Raw genomic sequence first — 26,376 nt, 5'->3', positions numbered from 1 at the left:
ACCTTTCCATTGAGACCATTTCAGGTTGGGGCTTCAGTGAACCGCTGATGGATCAACTGAAGGGACAGATGCATCTCTTGGGTCCCGTGTCAGGGCTTTTCCCTATTTCTTAAGGACATGACTTTCAGATTCTATTCATATGCCCCAGATATTTTTTTTTAAGACCTGACAGTTCTTCTTTTGTCCTTGACTTGTTCAGTTTCCTCACATTTTAAAGGACACACTGCACACCATGGCAGGAGATCCCAAGTTTGTAGCTAATTGTGCAAAAATACAATTTTATGCATGATCTTTGGTTAGACTCAACTAAAGAAATGGGGAAAAATATTCTACTTCTAATAAAATGCATAGAGAAATTTAGTCTTAAATATGTTCTTTGTTAAGTTGTCTGTGTCGACACAACACTGGTTGAGTTAGGTGCTTTTTTCTAATGCCTGAGTGATAAGTTACCATAAAGCGGCTTCAAAAACAAACCAAAACATCACTTTCAAAATTTTCAGGTACAAGGACTGCATTGAAAAGGAGTGAAAAAGTAGACAATGACCAAAGAAGGTCTTTAAACTTTTGCTCAAGACCACTGTAAAGAATTGCTGGAGAGTCTGAGAAAAATTGTGAAAAGTTTGGTGGCGTTTGAAGTGAAGGACTCGATCTATACTGCGGAAAGCTTGTCATGGTCAACGAAAGGTTCGTAAAGATATCAAGATGTGAGTCTGACTGTTTTTGGAAACTGAGGATTTAACCAAGACATCTGCAGACTGAGATGCACTGGAGAAAAAACCTGGTTAACTCAAGAACCAAGAAAAGGACTGAGGTGAACAGACTGGAAAACACCCACTTAACTTAGTTCCAATATGTCTGGTCCAGACAAGTTGGTTTGGGGAAATTTTGTATCACACATCAAGAGCCCAGAAGAACCCTGGTGCTGGATCTGGGTTTATCAAGCAAACTTTAAAGTTTAAAGCCAAGAATAATTTAGGACCATATTGTGATACTTCATCAAAGTCTGGTAACTTCTCTTAAAATGGTTTTGCGTTAGTGTAGCTGTTTGACACTGATGATCTTAAAGTCTGTGTCCAGATGCAGACTGACACAAAACTCCTTCATATGCCTGTGAATTGAATCCTGCGCCAACATGCGATTTGGTCAGATAATATCGAAGTGCTTTCATTTGTGTTATAGTTAATCTTGTTTTATCTGTTCCATTAAAAACAGATTGCCTCCAGGACTGTTACCTATTAATTATAGCGATGTGTCTTTCATTGTTAAAAGGATTCGGCCTGAGTGACAAATCAGAATCAATGTCTCAATACAGAGTGAAATTACTATTACTGCTTTTCATCACGAGTCATGTCTTGGACCCTTGCGGTTGTGCTTTGTGAATGAAGAGAGGCACAGTGTGGAGTGGTTACAGTTCTTAAACCTTTAATGTAAACAGCAGTTTTGAGGGGCTTTGAAAAAAATCCTAAAGAAAAAAAACAAAACAATCTGAAGGCATTAAATAGGAAGGGGGAGGGGGGAATATATAAATCATACTTAGAAATAACAACCACGATCTGCTTTTAAATTAAAAAAATACATAAACTCTCAATTTTGTGGCCATATGGTCCTGAACATACACAAAAAATGTCAACTTCCCTTGATCAAATACTAACTTACATTTTGCAATACTAACTACCCGGCACGTTCACAATTTTTGTTCTTTTTCGTTTTTCTAAAGCAAAATCACTAAATCGTAGTCATTTTACAAATGATAAACGAAACAAAAGAAAAAAAAAGCTAAAATATTGCTTAGGAATGTTGTGTACAGCAGTCTTTACAACGAGAGACCCAAACGAGCGAGAGACAAGTGTGTGTTTGAGCGCGTGTTGCACAATGGTGGCGCTTTTACAGTTGTTCTATGGCAAAGCCACTGTGTAGGTGTGTACAATAAGCAATAAGCAGTGGTGGGATAATTACATTTATATTTCAAAAAGAGGCTTTTTACTGTGGTACAGTGCCTGGATTTCAAGGATTGACTTTTTCTAACAGTCTCTATTACATGTGAAGCAGGGCAGAGTAGACAGACGACACTAGTTTTTCTCTTTCTGTTTTTAAAAAGTATTCATCTTAAAAGGTAATTCAGCCTCTTGGGAAACACTTAGCTGCCACAATTGTCCTACTGTAAGTGGGAATGTGACAGGAAATACTACTGGGGAAGTTGACGCCCCCCTCCCCGTTGACGCCCAATCGTCCTTCCCTGCTCTTGAATCCCACAACCACCATCTTGATCCCTATAGCCTTCACCCCCTAGTGACAAAAGCCCTGAGGAACAATAATAACATGAACATAAAGGAAGGACAATCCAATGGAATTTCTAAGCTTTTTTTGTCCACAATATTCTTGAAGCAAAATGACAGTAAGCGCCGCAGCCAAGAAGAAGAAAAGGGTGAATGTCTTCAAACACCAGACACTGGAGGAGAGTGAAGGAGGAGGAGGAGACGTGGGACGACCAACGACAGGCCAAACAAACACTTCCTGGTTTCTCTTCTCCATGGCAACGTGATGACTCTGCATCGACCCCCAAGTCCCTCAAGTGCAAACAGTTATCGTTAATACGCACCATTTTCTCCCTTATAAACATCTAGCAAGAAGCAAGAGGAAAATAGTTCAAGAAATCCTTTTTTTTCTTTCAATCACAGTTCATTTTTTTTATATTATATGTTTGTTTGTTTTTTATTATTTATTCTTGTTCCAGTTTATAAGAAAAGGGGACCGGTCCAGTGAATACAGTGGGTTTGGGGTTTGTTTCGGGTTCGGGCTTGTGGGGTCGTACAGCTAGTTACAGTCGTAAACGAAGTCATAGTTGCTAGGCTCTTTGGGAATCGGGGGCGGGGCCTCTGGAATCTGGATGTTCTCTAGATCCAAGAGGCGAAGCTTCATCTCCATAGAGAGCAGGGTGTCCATGTCAGATTTGGTGTATTCGCTGGTCATCTCCTTACCCAGGAGGGCATTCAGACCATCTGTCCACACACAATACTGCGGAGAGACGGGCAGAGGCACGTTAATTAGAATATTCATAAGAATGGTTAAAAAAAAAGGTACGGCACAAAGAACAAAACCTCTAAAATCTACTCTGCGAAACAGAGAAAACACCTTAAAAAAAGGCAAAAAGTTTCTATATTCCTCAGCGAAAGCTTTCAGGCATTACACCTTTGTTTACAGTGAGTTATATTTGGCCCCAATCTATAAAAAACAACCAACATTGCAATTCTATTTGCCACATTCCCCAAGGACTATCAGCTATTTATAAGTAGAGCTGTCTTAAAGCCTTTTGGGGCAAACTAAAATGAAGTCAGGTAAACTGGGTCGAGTCATTGTTAAGTCAGAAGTCCAAATAAAGTTCATTCCAAGCCAACGGCAAACAGGCTGGTGCACTATGAACGCTCATCATTTCATATGCAACGTTTAAACAGTGCTAGTTATGCTTTACACGTCAGAAAACATGTTTTTTTCACTTTACCTGCACAAGCTTTATACTTGTTTTTCGATGAAATTATATCTGTCCATAAAGGCATCTCTCCACTATTTAAGTGTCAGCTCTATACCTGCATAAACCATGCATTGGATCTCTATGCGTAATCCCACACGTTCATTCTGTGTGACACTGTCAACAACTGCAGGGTCAGCTTACCTCATGCTTGTCAGGAGCGATAAAATTTAAGTATTCGTCCGACTCGTAGAGGACAGAGAAGGCCAGCTCTAACACCTCCTGCAGAGAGGACAGAGTGAAAAGCAGAGGGAGAATGTGAGGCGGAGAAAATGGTGCAAAGACCGAGCGAGAGTGGAGGAGGTGGGACGGAGAGAGAGGTAGAAGCAAAAAAGAAAAGAAGAAGAAATACCAGGTGAGATTTACAGTACAATGCTGCCATACTAGCGCGATGCTGCTCTCCTCCACGTCCCATCACCATCTGTTATATCAGCTGCACATTAACTCATCCGGTACCAGTGAGATATATGTAGGGATCTTTTTATATTAGCTACTGTAAAATAGCAGTAGGGGCTGGGGATCGGGGACAAAAAAGACAAATTCACTTCAGTCTCTTTTATGAAATTAACTGGATGGAGAAGGAGGACAGTGTAGTGACAGAGCCAGATTTGTAGATGTATGCAAGTAATTTATCTGTGTGAAATTAGCGTCTGGTTTTACGAAGCCAGTAGGGGATTACTCAGTCAGAGGCTGAGCCTGGAGCCGAGGAGAGCTTAAAAGAATCTGTGGTCAGATTTGACTCAGAGAGGGAAAGAAAAACAAAGTAGTGCTGAGAGTAATTCTATCTACTCTGTGCAGCCGGTTTAAGCTGCACACTCACACAGTGAGCATCTAAAAGGGCAGTCGTTACTATATTTACCCTCTTGATTCAGTAAAGAACCTGTTATAATTACTTAACTCAAAGAACAGCTGATGGAGTGACTGGTTGTTGGATACTGTAGATCAAGTTATTCCTGAGGAAGTCCGTGCATTTCATGAAACAGTTGTTGAGCGTTTCAGCGGTAAGCAGGAAATGAGTGTTAAATGAACAACATTGTTAGTTTTTCCAGGTTTATGACCTCAAAGCTAATTCCTCTCTTTTTTGGTGCAATTAAAAGACAGATCGTGTTCATTTGTTACCGCTCTGCTTTTCTTTTTATGAACTTATTAAGTGCATGTACCTTTTACTGGTGCTGCAGCAGTCTTTTTGGTAATGGGTTAATTTAATTTCCTCTTTCCCACAATATATATTTTTTTAAATAATAAATGTGCACTTGCTTTTTAGATGATGATGATTTTTTCCCCCCACATAAACTGGTCCCATTATAAATCGCTGGAACATTGTGGAAATACAGCAAAGCATGCAATCATCCACACTTGTCATATATCCTCCAATCATTTGTGTGATGCTGTAACGTAACATATCTGGAGGAATTTGGGAGATAATATGGAAACACTTCACACTTCTCTATTCTTCCAGTGTCCCACAAACGGTGCACTCCCTGCTCTGCTCTCAAGTCTGTAGAGGTGACTTTGGCTGGTCTTCTAACAGTGAGTAATGAAATGTGCTTATGTTCTCATTCACAAGGCTGGGACAGGCCTGCTAGACAGCCCACAGACCCCCCTCAGGTCATTCTCCTAGACCTGCGCTTATCGACAAGGTAATAAAAGAGACAAAGCAGAGAGGAGGCGTGCTCCTTTGTCTTCAAGGCTATTTATCCAAGATCCAATATATCGGAGTCCCGTGGGTGGGGGCCGAGGGTTTGCAGAGGAAAAGTACGAACGAGGAAGAGCTGATGTGTACACAGATGCAGACATGATGGCTCTTTCACCCTGGTTGAGGCACCGCAGAGGGCGCGCCCAAACGTTACTATCACACCTTCACAGCGAAGAAAAGATGCCAGCGCGTTTTTAGCGCCTCTGGCGTAATTGTCGTCTGTAACTAACGGACTATTCGGTGACTTATTTCTACGCGAGGCCTCTGACGGAGACGCCTCTGTGCAGAGCGCTGAGACGCAAGTTATTGTGTTATTTCCTAAAGCGAAATTATGTAACCGACGTCCTCGTTATGCAACTCTCGCATACACAGGAACTCATTCTCTCGCCTGGATACACACCCACCCGCCCACACACATGCACATGTGCACGTGCATGTGTGTGCGCACGCTCACACACAAACACACACCTTGTTTTGCTTCAGGGCTCCCTTTTCCTTCATGTGAGGACAGTCTTTGCCAGTGATAACAGCTTTGATATCAGCCACAGGCACTGCAGAGAGGACAGAAGTGAGTTTACAACAACGACAACAACAACATCATCATCCTCTTGACAACTGTGCTATTCCATATGGGTTCTTGTTTTGTTTTTTTTCCTTTTTCCTTCAAGTGATTAAAACTTTAAATTTTCCCCAAATCTGTCACTGTGCAAGGCCCACAAGAAAAACTGATGTTAACACTGTCTGTAAAAAGCCAACTGTTAGTGTCGGTGACTGCTGCTCGTCTCTGAATTCGGCAAGACACACATTTTTGCAGGAAATCAACATAAAATACTGATAAATATTTTCCTCTGCAAGTCATTGGGAAAGCAGTTAAATAGAAATTGTGCTAAAATACTGTAAAAAAAACAAACAAACTATTAAAGGTTTTACTCACGTTTGTCCTGTAAAGAGTCATGGGGCACCTCGCCCTGAGGGCTCTCTTCCAGATCTCCGTAGTGCAGGACTTTATGATTCGGAGACAGACGGCAGTACCAAAACTTATCTAGAACAAATGATGAGAAAGACAGGAAGACAGAAGGGAGTAAGAAGCAGATTTAGAGGTGTTATGAAATAAGCAGTAGCTGGCAAAGGCATCACACGGGTATGGATTTGCATGACTCATCAACAGCAGAGAAAATTAGCATGGCAAAAAATATGTGTCAAAAAATAAAACAGCCTTGAGGAAAATCCACAGATGGGCAACGATGATCTCCACTAAGGGAGGGAGGGAGGGATCTGGACGGGCAACAACAAAACTGGCGGCCTTCTTCACCGAACAATGACTCAACAGCAGAAAACACGGTCGATTCAAGATCACAAAAGGACATCCAGGTTTCTTTAACTCTCACTCAAAAGGCTCAAAAGAGCATGAACCCTTAACTGTGACCTGATTAAACGAAGTGTATATCGGGTCCTTGGGATCCAAGCTACTTTTCTGTGAAGACTGAGGAAATGAGGTAAAAAATGACAGTCTTTTAATATCAAAAGCTAAGGTTCTCTCTAAAAGGCAATCAAAGCTCACATCCAACATTACAAAGGCTGTCAAAGATAAAGCATCAATTATATCAGCTATATACGACAGCAAAATATTATCTGATTCTTTTTTAAAAAGTGGCCTAAAATTAGGTGAGCAAAAAAATTTACTGTGCATAGGTTGTCACATCCTTGTAACCGTTAAGAGGACCCTTCAAGTCAAAATCGTGTTGGTGTGTTTTTCTCGTGGACGCTCTCCTGAGCAATCCCCCAGCAGCTTCAGCACCAGTTGTGTCTGTACACACTGCTGGTTATTGTCTCCATCAGCAGCCTCTGCCTCCAGCCTGGTGTTTGTCGGCCGTTTCCTGGCAAGGTGGGCATCGAGCTGAGCTGGCAGAAAGAGTGCACAGACTGGGGAGTTCGGCTCGGTGCGTGCACAGTCCAAATCCTAATTGCTGAAAATAGAAAGTCGGTGCTGCCAGGCCATTGGTTCGAGTGGAACTGGTCCACAGGGAGCTGAGAAGAGATCTGCGCAGTGGCTGTGAGGGGATGGGAGGCTCTCAAACTGCTCATCTTAACTGATAGGGTGTGTCTGTGCAGCAGTGCATGCTCGTCTTCTTGCTGTCTTTGATGTTAGACTTATCTCTCGTATCACTCGTAACAATCACAAAGTCAGCAACCAGAACATTGGTGAGCGATAACGTTTAACAGAATTAGGTCAAATTTTAAAGTTTACTTTTGCATTAAAGCATTTACACAAAGTGCCTGCAGTATCCTGCACTTAAGATGGCACACATAGCACTCTTTCCAACTTTAAAGTGCCATCAAGCTGACCTTTTAAAAAGTGTTTTCCTGTAATGGGCAGCATGGGGAGTAGAGAGAAGATTCAAATGCACTGAAGTCAGCTTAATTAATATTTTATGTCGGGACGAGAGTCTTTGAAATAATCACACAAGAAGCTGTGGAGTGCTGAGGACTGCGTGAGGGGACAGTAAGAGCCCATCTAACTTACTGCATGTATAAAATAAACACTTCCAGCATACAGAGACTTAATAAAAGTAATAACTGGGAAATCTGTCTAAGAGAGGCACCAAAGATAAAGGAAAATTTTGACTAGGTAAGCATGATCGCCTCGTAGTGGCATTGCTTTCTTAAGCTTTGCAAGAAGAGGAGCTTCTCACTTTTCAATGCATGAATTTGCTGTCAGTACCAGCACGAGAACAAAGCCTTAGAGATTTAGATAGAGTGGGAAAACAGATAGGAGCAACATGTATTAATGAAGGAAGAAGTAAATAAAGAATGCATAAATTCACACGTGCAGAGGAAGGATACAAAGCAAGCCACAGAGAGACGCTGATGAATGGGGGTGCAGGAGTGTTGTGGATAAACGGCAATCTCCTCAGAGGCGATATCAGCTACAGCTAGCTTGTAGCAGGCAGATGACTTGGCTATAGTTGCTGTTGCAGCAGATTAAAGCCGGTGGAACCCCACAGGCTGGTGTCAGATCCAGCAGGGCTCCAAAATAGCTTTACATACACTCGTGTTCTAAAAGGGTCCAGCGTGCTTTCTTTTTGTGTAGGATCCACATAGGCTGCGTGTTCCCAGTTCCACTGAGAAGCTTTCTAGGATCTCTGTGAAGTAATGATGACCATGATATGGTAATATGAGCTCAATCACAGCATGCTGCTCCGGAAAACCTAGACAAGCGTAAATCAGTCGGCCACAAGCAGTGAAGAAGATCAGACACTTAATCCGGCTGACGGTTTCCACCTGAACGTCTGTCCTGAATAATCTTTTTAACTCAATTGTTTTTCTCCCCAACTTCTGTGCTTCTTTTCGACTTCTCCGTTTCCGTCATCCGGCTATGACAACATCTGGATGACAGCTGCCAAGATGAATGCATCAGTGATCAGGTTTTAAAATGCCAGAATAAATTGGTGCATGGAGGGGAAAAAAAGAAAAAAGAAGAAAAGGACGAGGTCTAAACTCAGTCAGTCAGTTTGATTTGCCTTATTGAAAAGTACAGTTCCTGCAGGGTAGCTTCTGACAGCAATGCAATAACAGCGAACCAAACCACATCCTAAGCTTGTCACTGGGCTCCTTTTTTTAATTTAATGTATTTGTAGAGGCAAAAGTGGCAGAGAGGGGTTATGGAAAGGTGGGGGGACAGAAGAGTGAAGGGATGAGGCCTCAGGCAGATTAAATCCTCTGTGAGTGAAGAGCAGTATATTATACCTGCTACTCCTCTCTTTCCCGCTTCTCTTATTCCTCTCTGCTCCTTCTCTCTCGTGGCAGCGAGTGTGAAATGCGATATTAGGTGGAATGATTTGAATGCAAGCAGTCTGCCGGATTTTCAATTTTTATTCCTTTTGCTCTCATCTCCATTGTGCTGCTTTAAATGGGAGCGTCCTAATATCTCCTGAACAACACACTCGTGTTATTCTCTAAAGGCAATACACCGGGTTGATATTTTCACCACATCCTCTGTAGTGTAGAACTGGGGATTATCACAGTCATCTTTCATTCTTTCCATTCAAAGCTTTCCCCTCAAATGTGTCTGAAGATGAGCAAACAGAAGTGTGTTTACAGGGCTTTTGGCTTTATGCGCCTCTGCATTTGTTAGCGCGCCCTTTCCCTGTATGTGCAGAAGCAAAAGGAGACGGAAGACGCCGCGCGTGCACCTCAAGGCAGACACGCGTGTTCCTGCTTTTCTGTATGCAGCGAGGAGAGAGGCAGAGTTTCACTATGTGTCTGCCTCAAAGGCTCAGAGAGCCAGAAAACTTCTGAGCGATCATGACGGCAGACGCACAGCAGTCCACAGCTTCAAAGATCCCCCTCAGATAAAATATCTCCCGTGGTGTTTTCACATGGAAAAGAGAATAAGGCGATGGAAACAGAGAACAGAAGAAGACAAAGGAGGAAACAGAAGCAGATCTTTTGTGGATGCAAGAGGCGTGGCAGTGGATTCTGATGTGTATGACCAAAAGTCAAGTTTGTATGGTTGTAAATTCGTGTTTGCTCCTGTGTGCGTACATGTGTGAATGCTGCGCCTCACCTTGCCTCCTGCGACTGCTGATTTTCCTGAAGCAAGTGCCCTCACACAGCCTGTTGAGCCTCTGCTGCTTGATCAGTTCCATGATCTCCGGCTGGATCTTTTCTCTCAGCTCCCTGCCGAAAAACAAGCACACACCCTTGCTTTAAGAGAATTGTTTAAATCCCGTTAACCGCACCCGGTGTGGCGAGCCGGTGACAGCGAAGTCACAAGACCCACCCTGTCAATAAGATTGTTGGAAATGAAACAGAGAGGGCCAAAACACACAGACATACACTTTCACAGCAAATATGTCACAGCATCTCGTGAGGTTGGATCAGCGGAAACCTGTGTTTCTGAAGCATCTGCTCGATTTCCTCTCGTTTATTCATGCAGCTTCATGTATGTGTGTTGTTTCCGTTGCATACGAATGCAGAGCACACAGCACCGGTCAACATGAATTATGTATATCATCTGCCTGAGCAGTGCCGCTCTCCATCATTATTACAGCCGAGTCCTTTCTCATCACATTTACTATACATTTGTTTTCTACCGTCGAAATATTACTGACTGTGAGAATTTTATGTTTCGGCGTTCCTGATCGCATCGTCGTCTTCCTTCGGGCTCACTCGCTTATTCCTCCCTTCATCCGTCTCCCTGCTTGGCCCTCCCTAGGCATGTATTTGCCTCATTGGTGATTCCAGTCATTACACCGATCTGTGTTAGGACATTCGCTCTGACATCTTTAAAGAAACAGCTAGTGAGAAAGGCATGGCTGGGAAAGGATGGATGACGATAGCTCGTCTTTACCACTTCATGCGCCGCGCTCATGACTGAGGTCGACACGGGCGAGGCTGCTTTTGCCTGAGAGTTTCAGATTACTTTGTTGCTTCGTCTTTTCGGGAAGCAGCTCCTCAGTTTAAATTTGAATCCATTCACCGAAAATTGAACGTCTTGTACGAACAGACCTCCGCAAAAAAGGCACTGTGGTTGTTAACAAGTGTTTAAATGATGAAAGCAATGAAGCACGGGCCTCCTGGTAATGTACACTTGGCCACTTATTACAATTGAATTAAGGTGTAGATTTTGTACATCTCAAATTACATAAAATAATAAGCTCAGAACGTCTACAAAGACGGGCAGCTTTGAAGTGAAGTGAAAGTGTCGCTTCACCTTCTTTTCATTTAACTCATTCCCCCCAATAATTTGTAGTTGAGAAGTGCGAGCGGTCGCAGCGAGTAAAGCAGGGCTCGTTTAAATATCTGGTCTGACGTGCTCAGCTCATTGTGTTTACAATTCTTAATCGTGCTGCAAAGATTAGAGGAAAACTCCGACGGCAGTCTTTAGAAGAGGCTCTGCGATGCTCAGCTCTTCTCCACAGCTGTGATACAGTTTTAAAGTGTGCCGTTTCATTTTCACTTGGCTTTAAATCACTTCACATAGACTGGGTGCATCTCATCTTTTCCTCATTAATGAAGGACGCAGCAATGAATTGGTGTGTGCTAGATTAACCAGGAAAGTGATTCAAACCAATCTGTTAAATATGATTATATAAAAACTTTTGTGCAACTTTCTTTATTTTGTGTTGCTTTTTTCACCGGGTTTAATTGCTTACTAAAGTTTGGTCTCTACCCCTCCAATATTGATTCAATAAGCCCTTGCCTAAGGCATTGTTTACTCTTCAAAGGGACAAGCTCTCTTGATGCAACGATTTTTCAATAGTGCTACCTACTCCATTAAATACAGGCAGGACAAAACAATGCTCTTCATTACCGGACCTGCATCATTGAATGAGTGATCTATTACGGGCTAGCTCTCCGAGCGCAGTGAGCAGGAGGGTCATTAATGGAGTATTCATTTGGAATACCGTTTGCAATCAATTTGAATTTTATGTATATTTTCAATTAAAAGAGCAAAGCGCAGACGCAACCTGCTGTGGGCCAAGTTGGAGATCAGGAGAAAAGTACTACAGCTATTTGTAGACACATATTATGCTCTCATGCACTTCCATATACCAGCAGGAATATCACCTAGCTGTAGTTTTCATTGTTTTCAGAGTGGCTTTTCCTGCAAAGCTCTACAACATGAATGAATAAAACATTAGTAGCTACTATTCATATTAAATAAAGCATTTGGCTGCTGCTTTTGAGAGCTTTGGTGTAACACTTCAAACAATATAACCCTCTGTCAAATGCATGCTTTTGTAAGTTTAGAGTTTATGCAAAAAAACAAAACAAAACTCAAACCAAAAAAATGACTGCATGACTCACAGGATGGGGCGGGACTGGAAGTCTTCCTGATTCATCCTTTCTGACTGACGTATCTTCAGGATCTCTGTGTAGCTCAGGTTCTGCAGGCGGCTCTTGAACTGGTCCAGGGAATTAGGCTTGGCAGTGAGTGCTCGCATGATCTGCTCCCTCACCACCTGCATTACCTGCACAGCAGAGCAGAGAAGCAAAAGAGCGCAAGATGAGATTATAGAGGGTGCAGGAGACATAATGGGTGAAGACAGAGAGCGTGTACTACATCTAAAAAGACACAGGAAGTCAAAATCACCCCCCTGACTCTAACCCCACCCAAATTTTAGGCTCAGGGGAGCGTTTCACTCCAAAAGGATTTATGCCTTTTATTTTTTCCAGAACTTGAGCTTCTAATCCAGTCTGGTTCATTGGGCATCAAGTAGAAAAAGAGCAAAGGAGATCAGTTTAGCAGTGGGTAGTCGAATAAAAGTATCGTATATCGGGGAAATACATGACAGAACTTGTTCACAGTATTAAAATTCAGCTAAAACCAGTTTTTTGGAAATGGGTGCAGAAGCGCGATAGGAGTGCTCTTCAAAGTCATCAAAAGCATTTCTGGATTATTTATTTTAGAGCATCTGCACACTGTCTAAAGTGAGCAATGACAAAAGAGACAACAGAGCCAGATCAATAAATGACCTCTTTTAACTGCTCGTGCAATAAAAAGGAAACGCAGTAATTGACGTGTTGGTGTGCGGCACACGCAAGAAAACTCAAAAAAACACACGCAAGGAAATTCTCTGACAAATGAAGAGCTTACACAAGTTTCTATCATGACATAACAAAAGTGCCAGAAACCATAAAGAATGGTTAAAATCACACAAAAGCTAGGACGAGTAATAAACCAGGTTTATGACAGTAACACGCTGGCTATGCATATAAAAGCTCTTCATCCTTCTCTAGTCACACTGAAGCATTTTAGAAAATGAGTCCTGGGCTCAAACACTGGATGACAGCTGCTTCCATTTAACTTTGTGCTCTGACAAGTGATTTGCAGTTTGCATAATTAGAACGTTAACACTGGTGTGATCCAAAGATCCTGAATTTTCTTGATCTGCGAACGCATTTTCCCAACACACGAAAAAGGAATCTGACTGAAAACGTCCTGAAAAGTTTCAAACAGAACTTTCAAAAAGAGAGCAGCTTTCATTCAAAAACACTTTTTACCGTTTCTCTCTGGCTAAGCACTGCTCCTCCACTAACTGGAGATGATGTGACGGCAGATACGATGACAGATCAACTTTGTCAGAAGCGCCGTTTGAGCCTGCAGATGCTGATTCGCTAGATCGAATCACACTGAGGTGATGCAAAGAAATAACGTCCGCCTTCTGTTCTCTTTGATTTGGCTTGATCGAGTGCTTAAGAGCACACTTGTTTCCAGCCTCTGGAGACGCTTTCTTACAAACTTTATTAAATTAGGAGATGATGAGAGTTTGAGATCATGTTTTGTGCTAACACGTGCACAGAACAAATGGATACTTCTACATTCGTGATCGGTGAAATCTCTCAGCTTCCCATTCTTAACAGCTATGCCAAAACCCAGCTAAGATCCCAAACATCGTCTTACGTAATATTATTCTTGTTTGTTTTTACTGCAAAGCGATTACTCATCAACTTGCTAACCTGTGGCCTCACACTACTCAGATCGAGGGGTGAGGGCATTAAAAATAGGTTGGACTTGGTGAAAGTGTAGCAGGCACAGAATAAACCCCAGCTCGGCACCAAAAAACAAAAACACTCCAGATGACGCAGGCGATTGAAGTTAATCCTCTTAGATCAGAATCAGCAGTACTCTGTGTTAAAAAGCATTAAGAGGAGGCCTTGACCCAAAGTCTCCTGTGGGGAAGTTGGAGCAGCTCAGCAATATTGCCAGAAAAAGAACTTAACCCATGTCTAATTCTAGATCTGATGGAGTCTCGTGGTAAAATGCTGGTATTAAGCTTTCACCACAAAAAAGTCTTTTTGTAACCGATTACAAACTTTAATCTGGGGATTAACTTTTGGAATAAAATATGTTTGGAGGCGGTAATGACTGACTTCCAAACTAATGGGCAACAAATTAATCCTGGGAACTAAACACATGCAAAAAGGTGACAAGCACGGAGACAAGGAGTGTCGGGAGGTCAGAGAGGGAGTTACACAGAGCCGCAAGCACACTGGCAATGTTACAGCTGGCCTCTGAAATTAGTACATTTAAGCGACCAGATATGACAGGCCATTAGATTCCTCTGAAGAATCACTTACAGAGCTGAGACTTTGACCATATGCAGTGTGATTCATTTACAAAGCCCAGACACAGACTCGCATTAGTGGATTTGTGGTTTTTCTCTAATATAATCCAAATCTAAGTGGCACTATAACTAATGCAAAACATCAACGACTGTACAAAAGTGCATCCTTCAAATCCCCCCTAACGGAGCGCATAAAAGCCAAAATCAGGATCTTTGGTTGGTCACAAAGAAGCTCCGTACTGGATGAAGATAAAGCCCATTTATGCAACGTATTGACCTCATTATTTCATTTTCATAACAATCCCGACAGCTGTGCACGAGGGCTCTTTGAAACCAACATGCTCACTGAGTAAAAATGTTATGATTTACTATATTTAAAAAGAACTGCATGGACAATGTGGCTTCTTCTAGTGATGAGATATGAATCTCTTTACTAACTGATGTGCAGTAGTGCAACATGAACAGGTTAAAAAACGTAAACGTCCCACCCCAAAAAAGTGTGTCCACTAGAGGGCGAGTGTTGATGTTTTCCCTCTGCACCAGTCGGGACTAAATTGACATAAATCCATGCACATCCATATTCCCACTGTTGGATGACTTCTCCATCTGTTTTTCCATGTCCTGTCCTCACCTGTGCATCCTCATAACATGAATGCCATATTTTCACGAGGTGAAACAGGCGTCCAGGTTGTGACAGGTTTACAGCACCCCGAGACTGCCTTTTGAGCTTCAGCCCCTCACCGCAGCCTCCTCCTCATCCTCCTCTTTGAGCTGAAAATTGCAAATGGATGAAGCCGCAACTTGCAATCACTCCTTTCCCCTACTTTTAATCACACCCTCACCGACTTCCCCATCATTTTTTGCACACACACACGCCTATAAAAGTGATAATTAAGCCTAAAATGAATTTATTTCCCCATTAGGATTACAAATGAGGTGTCAGGTTGCCATTAAGGAACATTATGTCACTAAGAATCTTTTAAAAAATAAAGAAAATAATAAAACCGTGACAAAAACGGTTGCAGTTGGAATCTGGAGTACACTGAAGACCACCCCTGAAATGACGTTTTCGAATCTTCTTGTCACCTGTAGCCTGCTTTCTCACCTAATCTCAATCTCCAGGGACAGACCGCCATCCAGCTCTGGTGTTTCAGCCCAGCTGTCTCTGGGGATTGTTCATTAATATGCCTTGTTTGCAGTCATGTCTTCACCGGGAAAACAATTCTGTTGGCCCATGTGGCTGCTCTGATGCTAATTAACACTTCGAATATTCATCACATTTAATACGAACACATGGTCCTTTCACAACAGGGCATTATGAATATTTTATCTTCATCCTTCTCTGTTATCCACCGATTGCTCAGAGAGCACCTTGGCAGAGGTGAGATGACGTCAACGCTGAAACAAACTTTTTACCGCCTGAGCTGAGAAATCCTCAGCACCAAATTTAGGCTCCGCTTTTGGAATGGCGTCATCTTAAAGTACACTTTAGATGATTTAAGTGGCCAATCGTTCATCCCGGTCGTCGCCTCTATCTTTATTTCTGCCTCTCTCCATTTTCCCCCTCATGCACTAATCTATTCTAGACAACAGTCAGTGATTCTTACTTGTAGCTCTTTGCAAGAGAGAAGTTGGACAGCAGAGCAATAGTCGGCAAAAGTAATTAAATGCTGTCCCATGAGCCATCAAGTCCATGTAATGAAGAGCCGGCCACTGACGCGTCTACCACGCTCCCATCTCCTCGTCCTTCTCCTTTCTTCTAGTCGGCTTCTCCATCATCGGCCGGAACAAATTACCTTCCCCCTCTCAACGACCAATCGACTGTCACCGCCGTTCCATTTGCCTGAGAGATGCTAATGACATCATTTACCAGCTGCCAGTCAACTGCTCACCCGCCACTCACGCCTGTGTGGTAAAAACTGGAGATTGTCCTGGTAAGACTTTGGTGGGCAAAGTAACAACGCAGTAATCACAGAACAACGACTTCGCTGATAACTCAGTGAAAGCAATCAAAAAGTCGATCTCACACGGTGCCAATGAGGCCGTAAATGAAGAAGACTAACCATGCACGCTTGCTCGCATACAAAAGGAATGTACGCCAGCACGTGTTTGTGCAATAATTATCTGCGCATACAAGTTCATTCCCGTCAGATTTGGGGTTTTTAAGTGACTAGCAGAAAAAAAATGAATAAAGGGGATCATTCATTACATTTCTCCTCCCTGCAACGATGTCCCACATTCAGTAAACAATTATCTTCTTGAGAGCTGACCATGATGTCATTGAAAGTAAAACAATGCCACAGAGATGGACATTAAAAGATGCCCGTTTCTTATCACGCTGCCTGGAGAGGGGAGGTGGGTACGGTTTGTATTAAATTTAAAAGCTGATAAAAAGGCAGAGTTTAAAAATAAAGAAAAAATAGAAATCTTTATGTGGCTGAAGATTTATAGGTAGGATACGACTGTAAAACATCCTGGGAAAAAACATCAGTATCGATGATGCAAGCTGCCTAGTTTATTAAGTCCATATTAAGACGAGCTTCCTTTGTGAATACAGACATTGTTTCACTCTGGTTTCTGTTTCCGAAATCATAGTGACAGTAATCTTTGCCAACAATGCCAAATGTGCGGTTTCTTGCTCTAACTCAGCCCTGCAGCCTGTGTGAGAAGACGTTTGGGGAGGCACGACAAAACACAGATCTCCGTCTGACAGGAGTCAGACAGCACAAACACACTGGCATAGTGTTGTGCTTTAACTGCTTCGCACTGGTCCGGAGCACTGAAAGCTTGAGCTGAAACAACGACTGCGTGCTAGCTGCTGTCAGTGGCACACGTGTGCTGGTTACAGAGGGGACAACTGAAAGGAACTTGAGAGGATATATCTTTAAATATCAGTAATAATTATCATAACTGGGATAGTAATGTTCCCTTTGTGCAAAAGTCTCAAGTCACCCCTCATTTCTTTAAGTATGGAGGAGGTGATGAGAGAGTCTACAGCCATCTGTAAAACACGGTGGAGGCACCGTCATGGTTTGGGGCTGCATTTTAGCCAGTGGTGTTGAAGATCTTTCATCAAAAGTGATGAAATTATGAACGCAGAAAAGTACCATCGGATTTTCCACCATGCAATACCACCTGGAAAGCCTTTGAATGGCAGTGGGTTAATTTTTCAGCATGGCCCCTGACATTTCAATAAATTGCTGCAGCCATTTGCCATTTTCCTGGCAGAAGAAATAAGGGGTGGCAGAAGTCTTTTGACAGTACTGTATATAAGGAAAATATTAAGAAAATCACTGGAGTTACCTTAAACAAACTGCTCGGCAACAGAACAACGAGGCAGTCACAGCACCACTTCAGCCTTTGGTTTTTCTTAGACTCTACTGACAAACTTTGTCGCGGCTCTATGTTAACTCTGCTGAGAGGATAAGGCGCTAGTCTCATCCATTAAAATTTCAATCATGTGCCAAACCCCCCTACAGCTGACATGCAAGGAGTCATGATATCTGGGTATTTCAATGAAATAAAATAGAGTGGTACGGGGTAAATGCAACTTTAAAAGCGCAGGGAAAAGCAGCTCCATTCTCTTTCAGTCAATGCCTCGGGGACCTATTTGACAGCATTACTGCACCACAGAGAAGCACACATACTGTACTGTAGGCAAAACACTTCTACACACTCCCAATGTGCACATTTAAAGTGCACATACGCTGCTGTATTCCTCCTCTCCCAAGCATTACTCAGTAGGAGCAAGCACCACTAGTGCACACAACAATTAGTTGAGTAATTAATGGAAATTCCTAATATTTCCACATATCCGCAAACCACATCTGAAGACCTTCCTTGCATCGGTTCTAGTCTTCCTTCCACATGAGTGATGCTGGGTCGACACCGGCTGTTGCTGTTGGCTGCTGTTGTTGCCATATTTAGAGGGCTAGCAATGCATGCTGAGACAAACTGTCAGAGGAGCTCTTTTTCAACAACCAGCTCTGTGTGAGGCGCAGCACAGCCCATATGGATGACCGCAGAACAGAGTCGCTTGGGAAATCGCCACTTACTGCAAGTCTATCAAGAAATGCTGATGAAAGCCGAGCGCTGACCTTGGCTTGTGTACAGCGTTGCATTAATGAGTGTATTATTATGACAAAGTTGTTGCTGGAAATATGAACATTCTGCATTAATTGTCCCACAGGCGTGAGTAAATTGGTGGTGATTAACAATCTCATCAAGGACATAAAATCAGGTATTATTTAATTATATGAGGTAATGCATAAGGGGGGGGGAAAGGGCCTAAGAGCACTCGTTCATGCATGAATGCTGGGTAGACTGAAGTTGTCTGGAAAACTAAATCACACAGCTTCCCCATTAATAATGCAACCAGCTCCTACTTAGGCCAGTTACAGAGCTTTTACACTCAAAGTGCAAGTTTGGCACTGTACAGAAAAGCATATGGAAGACGCTGCAGAAGCCATGCAACAGCAGTGATTTTCTACGCACAGTGGGATCCAGACATTGTCAGGACGTAAAGTTTATTGCGCTTCACTTAATTTAGAACGGCGGTGGAAAAATTGATTTGTGCAAAACAGGCTTTATGCCATTACGTATGCAACCACTGTCTCCTGATGCGGCTTGAATAGAAATTCTCACCTGCTGCAGAAAATATCAAATAGAAGGAGGAGAGCAGAGAGCCAAAAAAAACAAAAGAACAATATGAATCCTTGTGCACATGATTTGCTCTTGCATATTTAGTCCAAAGTGGTAATTGCAATCATACATCTTGTCTTTTTGTTGTCGGCAGAGGAAAGTGAGGTATTGAAAAAAAAACACCAGACAGAGAGAGATTCTGGGTTTGTCTCCTTTCCCCGCACACGAGTATCAATCCACAGACAGAGGAGGTGCTTTAAATTAATCACTGATTCAAGCTGTGTTAGATCAAAACGGGATAATTATTCAATATTAATTACAGGGCCTTCAGCACATATGCACAATAAGTCTCACCCACACACAACCAAAACCTTTGTAGAGACTTTTCTTGCAAGAAGACTTTATATACTGCTGACTGCTGGGCACACACACACAGAGACACACAAACACACATAAATAAATGAAGAGATAGATAAATAACCGCATCAAAAGACAAGTTGAGTTTACTCATCTCTTCCCCTGCTGATTTTCAGTGTGTTGTTGTTGTGAAGATGAGACAAGACTATCTCTATCCTGACACAAAGCAACAAAAACAGCAACAACAAAAAAATGTTAGCTCTGCATCTCTGCCTGTGCAGCTCAGATGGTTTGATGCTAATGACTGATGATCTCTCTGGTCTGATTAGTGAGCTTAGCTTTGGTGTTCTCAGTGTGAGTGGGCCAACGTTGCCTGACATCAGAGATACCCCCTTAGGAACACACACAGTCATGAAAAACTAATGTACTCATAAAAAAAAAAAGAACGGAATCCCAGCGCAGAAACACAGCTAAGCATCCGCACCGTCCTCCTGCTACAAACTCAAACCATGTGGACAACAAAAGCACACACACACACACACCAAGCTAACGCAACCTCGCGTGCTCTGTAGAAAGACTCAGACACAAATACGCCACTTTGCTGCGGCGCATTTACAAACACACATGTGTGCGCTCGCTTTCACGTGCACCCAAAAAAGCAAAAACAATAAAGAAAACCTTGTTAAGGGAGTGGGAGGTGAAGCAGCCAGGCAGAAAGATATAAATAGCCTGTCTGAATTCAACAATAGAGGTGGTGGTGGTGGTGTAGGGGGAGAAAGGGGAGGGGTCAAGAGACACGACTAAGGAGGAGGAGGAGAGAGAAAGACAAAAAGAAATCGAGGGAAGGAAAGAGGAACGCAAACATCTGCAGAGTTGCTGAGGTACGTAAAGCCAGTGTGCTATAACAAAATGAGGAGGGGTCTCGCTGTGGGAGAGGAGAGGAGTGGGGGAGGTGCCCTTTCGCCATCAGACGTATCATTTCCATACAAAGCCGGACAGCAGCGGTCACAGTTGTTGGCATATTGATGGTGGCGTGTGCGAGCACTTTTCACCAAGTGTCCCGAGCCGCTTTCTGGAATCCAAACATGGCACTCGCCCAAAGCCTTCGTCACCTGCACTCACAATTATTACTGTCACATCACTTCTGACTGGACGCACCGGCACCCACTCGATTAATCAAGTATGCATGCATCTATGGGAACCTTCTGGCAAAGTGAAAGAAGTGTCCGCTTGCTAAAGAGCACAGTCAGAAATCATTTGCATTGATTTGCATTAAGCGGCCTTAGCTGATCTGCACCATTAAATAAAGCTGAAATAGTAGCTAAAAACCACATTTCTATGTTCTAAAAAAGCAAGCGATTTATCAGGGTTGGGCTGATGAGAGGCTCTCTGAACTGCAGTTACAGTACCAAGGGCTTTTGGGGATTGCTATGTGAATAATCCCACTTGGGATAGTCACTCTTCAACATGGCTGAACAAAGCAGATTATCTACTCTCCTCTATATCACCACAGGCAGGAACAGAAATGTCAAACACCAATAAAAAAAAAAAGGAAAAGAGGCTTTAGCTGAAGTGCTACCTTCACCACGCTCGAGGTCTCTTGTTCAGCTTACTGATCACCGATAACCAGACACATGGATTTCGTGATAGAGCTCGGCTTGTCACTTAGAGAATACAATCATTAATAGGGCTGAAACTGCAAATAAACATTTCCAGTATTGATTTAAAGTAAGACATGCAATGCTTTCGTTCTGAGAATTGATGACTTCAGAATGAAGCTCGATCCAGGACGCAGCTGGCATAAATCCCGGCCCTGGCAAGAAATACTCTGGTAAATCTAGAGTGGCTCAGTACTGCATGTTTATTTTAATTGCTCAAAAAAAAATATGACAGAAAATTGAAATGTAAACATATAAACAAGCATGATTTAAGGAGAATCCCACACTGACTGAGCGTATTTTCAAAAATATAGATGGACTTTTAATTGACTGTTTCATGCTGTGTGGGAGACTTTTTTTTTTGAAGTGCTTAGAAATGTGTATTGGTTGTGGTAAAACCCTTTTACTTTAATCAGTCATTTTCAAACTGGGCCACAGACTAAGTCATGACCCTTGATTGTTCGAGACAAATTTCAAACACATGCCTCAAAATTCAGATTGATATCTCAGCGTGTTCACTAGTTACAGGAAACTGTTGTAGAAGACAGAGATTTTTCTTAATTAAACGAACAAACAAAAACCGACTGGGAAAAGGTACAGTTCCCTGAAAGGGTCATGTCGGAAACATGTGTGTAAAATCAAACATGCTGATCTGTCCATTGTGGCAAAAACTTGTGAATAAAGAAGCAGCTGAAAGATGTTAATACTACTGATTTTATTTCTCTAGCGCCAAATCACAACAACAGTTAACTCAAGGCACTGTAAGGTAAAGACTCGACAATAATGCAGAGAAACCCCGAACAAGCAGATGATTCCCTATGAGCAAGCACTTGGTGAGAGTGGGAAGGAAAAACTCCCTTTTAACAGGAAGAAACCTCCAGCACAACCAGCCCATGGGAGGGGCAGCAATCTGCAGGAACCAATTGGGAGTTAGGGGAGGGTAGTTGGGATAACATGTCAAAGTTTGATGATTTGCTGCAGAAAGGAAGAGGGAGAACTACATCCTACATATAGCATTGGTGTACATTAGCACCAAAAAAAGGGCAACAAATCCTAACATTTAAGAGACTTCAAAAAGCGTGATGACTTTAACAAACTACCTAAAGTATCTAGTTCTCGATTTAACTTCAGTTAGTCAGCATATTAATTTCACTGATTAATCATTTCAGCTTTAACCTCAGCAGCGTATAGTTCACCCGACAGCTAAGATGCTATCTATCATCACAATAATAGGGTGAGCAGCACAACATGTGACCGCAATCCTCTCTGCATTGTGTCCCAAACAAATAAAATCAGGTACTGGCAGTACTGCACAGACGCCTGCTCTACAGTCTGGGGCTGACCTCGCTCTAATCCTGTGTCAAACCCCTCTGGCTAAAACACTGGTTGAAGCTCATCCAAGGCTGAGAGAGACAGTGTGGAGTAGAGGAGAGCAGTAGTAGTGGCATTGAATTCCTCTGGTGACAAACAGTGGGTGTTGGTAATGTGGAGTAATCCCATTCACAACAACAAAACCCAACCCCCAACACACACACACTCACTCGCACAGGAATACAGATGATGCCTGGAGTCTAATGGGGGGGTAGGTGAACAGGGAAATGTGCGCATGCAGTGTAAGTAGCTGTGGGTGTGAGCTTATAAGACAGATTATATTTGTGTGACCGAGTGTGTGTCTGTTAATGAAAAGGATGCGATCTGGGTCCCGGTCTAACCTGTTTACGCCTCGCCGAGTCTACATGACCCCATCTGTCCCTCCCCTTTTCTCTGCCGCTCTGCCCCGTCCCATCTTCTCCATCTATGCCTGCCTTTTCTACTCCTTTCCTCAATCTCTCCATCCTCCGCCTCCTCCTCCGCATCCAGGCAACAACACAAACAGTCCCTCTTCCTCCCTTACTACCACCTCCCCTCGCCCCATCCGTGCAGGCTAATTGCAAACCAGCCTCTCTTTCTCTTTCTCATTTCCATTCTTAGTACTTACATGTCACCTCCATGGTTCCAAGCGTGGTGTGATACTCTCCACAGTGGCTGACGAATCCTCGTGCTTTTGCCAGGAAACGGGAGTTTTTAGAGCTCAGCGAGAGAGGGATGGACGGAAGGACGGACGGAGGGAGCAGATGGCTCCTCGGAAGAGCAGTCAAGCTGACTGTGGACAGTTAGCTTTAGCGTTAGCCACAATAAGGGGAGACTTGTCTGTCAACACAGCTTGTGTACCACCTCCGGTTTGCCTTTTCGAATCTGTTTATCCTACTAAATCAGCTTTCCTGCTTCACTCGCTGTTTCAGCATGTTCTCTTTAATTTAAAAATAAAAAACCCTGCCTTCTTCCCCTTCATAAAACTTTACCCATCTCAATTCTACTATATTTTTGCACGCCTCTGTATTTGCCTTCCTCCCTCCCTCTGTGACTCTAAGAGCATCAGCCAGGCTGCTCTGCTTCACTTAGGTTGATCTCGGGGCTTATGCCCTGATTGGACACACGCCACGATCAGAGACACCAATCGTGGTGCAGCAAGTGGATCACATGATAAGAGTGTGTGTGTGTTTGTCTGAGAGCAGTTTGGACGAAGAGGGAGGGAGGAAAGGATAAGAGATGGGGAGAAGGAGGAGGAGGGGTTTTGTGAGTGGCTGCAAGCCGCTACATCACTGAGGGATCTTTTTTTCCAAGAGCCTGAGCAGAGAGAGAGAGATGAAGGTGTTTTTTTTCCCACTCCTGTGGAGAAGAGGAGGAAGAGGAGCGGCGCACAGCACAGACGTTTGGATGAAGGCACGACAGGCAGCTGTACAAGACAGTCTCTGATAGATGCTGTCGCACACACAAACGCAAGCGTGCACGCATGCACACATGCACGCATGCAGCACAGTGGCTCCATCTTACCGACACAGAGCCAGAGTAGTGCAGCACAGCAGAGGTAATTGAACAGCGGTTGCTATGGAAACAGGGGAAACGGTTGCTGACGGTCGGCGCTGTGCCCTGGGAGCATCAGACTTGCCTCTATTAAGCATACATACATCATGTACTCACAGCACACACGCCTTTATGCTCTCATGTTTTGTTTTTTTTTGTTTTTTGTGAACATTCAAAAAACCAATAAGGCAGAATGTACAGCTGCTCTGCAGCGGTGCTGTGTGCACGGGCTTAACCGCCATAGTGTTTTAAGCTTCTTTTAAGCCTTGTGCCTTTGTCTTAAATGAGCTTAAATCCACAGTGTGTGTGTGTGTGTGTGTACTGGGCAGATGCTCCATCGAGCGTGAAGATGCAGCCACTGAAAGAACCATCGAGATTTACTCACACACTTCACATCCAAACGTAGACAAAACCTGACCAAGGATTTTTTTCCCCCAAGCACTTCAGAAAGCTGACTGCCTGGCAAATGTAGAACCTACAGGAACATCTAGCCATATGGGAACCTTATCTAAAGTGGACGCCCTCAGAATTACACTTGACACATGGAATTATCCACCCACGCATCCATGCGTCCTCTCCAAAGAGGATATACCCTCCTATATACTGTGTGCACATTTGGAGCTGTGGCACACATCTACACACTATAGGCACGGGCTGGTCCTTTTATAGCACAGCCATATCTGCTTGTTCAAGAGAGCGTACCTGGGCTTGAATGTCTGCTATTTACTTATTTATTTGTGAAAATCATTCCTTCATAGGCGATAAAGACAAACGGCAACAAAGACTGATAATCTGCATCCATATACTCCACATCACTCGGCACAGCTGCATGTGAGAAAGCAAATGTCTGACTCATTCACACGGCATTAAATGGTCTTTACGCCGTGAGCTGCCTCGTACACAAAGTTCATGCAATGCCTCATTACGTCCATGAGAAAATAGCGCAGGTAGCCAGTGGCCATTATGTTTCCTGCCTCCTGCACTCTCTGCAAGAAAGCAGCTGAATTAAAGCAGGACATATCTAGAAAACTAGTCTCTGGCCTTCTCCAAACTATACATTTTCTTGCTCCTTTACTCTTCATTTAAAGAAATTCTCCTACTCCTACTCCCTAAAAACACAGGCAATAATAAAAACAAGACATTTTCCAAATGCTAATACCATGCCTCTTTGTAATTGGCTGAATTACTGCAGTAGATCTCTTGGTGTTAATGATCAGCGGGCTCGTGTACTGAGACGTTTGTCCGAGAGATACGTTTAAAACATTCAAAAGGCTTTTTATGACTTTAAATGTTAATTTTTTGTGATTTGTATTTTTTTTATTGCCTTTTAGCGATATATTGGATAAACTGCTTCCACTAAATTGTTTCGTTCTTGTTCAAAGTATCACGTTCTGATTTTAAACTGAGCAAGTTGAGACTTTGCATTTAAAAGGTGTCTCAAGGCTTCCTTTTAAGGTCATAGGGGAAATAAGCAGAGGATGCAAGCACTGACCTCCACACGCCCCGTTTAGCTGACACACAGTCCTTGAGACCAAATGGTTTTACTATCAACAGCTACTGCTGAATTTCAAAGTCATGCGCAATGAAAGACGAGGCTGGGGAGGTAAGCATCTTCTGTCTCTATCAGTTGAAACTGATTCTAGCTTCAAGTGAACGATGTGAAGGGAAGGGGACTGGGTAACAGGATCACTAGCCAGTTGTGGTGTTGCAATAAGTGTCAATTAGGAGATTATTCCATCACTCTGTGTCTATTATTAAATAAAGCCCAAGTTTCAGTCTATTAGACAATCAGGTGACATAACAAATCTCTTGTGTAACACTGAAAATCACTCATTTTCCATTTGGTTGTGAATGGAAAACAACAGCAGAACAATCACGCTGTCAAATTAACTGGAGATAAAAACATAGCTGCTGGTGAGCACATCAATCGACAGTAGGTGGCTTTGACATTTGCTCGAATGCTAAAAAGGAGTCAACAAGGTTTTTATTGTTTCGGTCTCAACACGGTGTCTTCCTAAAGCCTCTCGCAGTGGATCAAAACAAGTCTGGAAACAACACCGACACATTTTCCATATCACTTCTCATTTCCTCTGTGAAAGTTGAGCGTGAGATTTTTCCATCAATTTTCCATCTGAACACCGAGTTACATTTGCGCTGACACTGAGACCGGCTTATGAAACTCCCACTGCCGTCTTCCATCATTTGACTCTGCGACGAAACACCTGAAGATGATGCAATTATTCATGCACACCAACTCCATTCAAATTCAACCAAAAACAAACTTTGAAGATATATTTCGGGGCCGCTTGAGGTCTGAGTTGACAGTTAGAGTGTCACCATTATGCAGCACAGTGTGTGTCTGCTTACGGTAGAGTGAACCACACAGCATCTACCCTCGGAGCTGAAATAAGGGCTGGTTTCTTCAGTGGTAAAGCTCGTACCGGTTTGGCATTTGACATTGTAACGTAATCGTAACTTCTTTGATAAATTAGAGAAAAGACACAGAGCATCTGCTGTCTG

The 26,376-nt window shown here is 43.0% G+C and overlaps 1 protein-coding gene across 3 annotated transcripts in view; it reads right to left on the bottom strand.

The window, feature by feature from the left end:
* Positions 1–1,400: 1,400 nt before the first annotated feature.
* The window catches only part of elmo1 (engulfment and cell motility 1 (ced-12 homolog, C. elegans)), a 97,367-nt gene continuing 72,391 nt past the window's right edge, over positions 1,401–26,376 (bottom strand). For 2 of the 3 annotated variants that reach the window (XM_005728291.1, XM_005728292.1), the window contains 6 exons: positions 12,036–12,199; positions 9,790–9,902; positions 6,157–6,264; positions 5,691–5,773; positions 3,671–3,748; positions 1,401–3,015 (listed from right to left, as the gene is read on the bottom strand). In XM_005728291.1, the coding sequence (XP_005728348.1) occupies positions 2,815–3,015; positions 3,671–3,748; positions 5,691–5,773; positions 6,157–6,264; positions 9,790–9,902; positions 12,036–12,199 (747 nt within the window). In that variant the 3' untranslated portion in view covers positions 1,401–2,814. Of the gene's footprint in view, positions 3,016–3,670; positions 3,749–5,690; positions 5,774–6,156; positions 6,265–9,789; positions 9,903–12,035; positions 12,200–22,930; positions 23,385–26,376 lie in introns of those variants that run through there. The other variant, XM_005728293.1, reaches the window with a different exon arrangement.

This window comes from Pundamilia nyererei, unplaced genomic scaffold (assembly GCF_000239375.1).
Source record: "Pundamilia nyererei isolate P.nyererei 1_Seehausen unplaced genomic scaffold, PunNye1.0 scaffold00028, whole genome shotgun sequence".
Lineage (NCBI taxonomy): Eukaryota > Metazoa > Chordata > Actinopteri > Cichliformes > Cichlidae > Pundamilia > Pundamilia nyererei.
The sequence above is the reverse complement of the archived record's forward strand: the minus strand, read 5'-3'. Positions and strand labels throughout refer to the sequence as shown.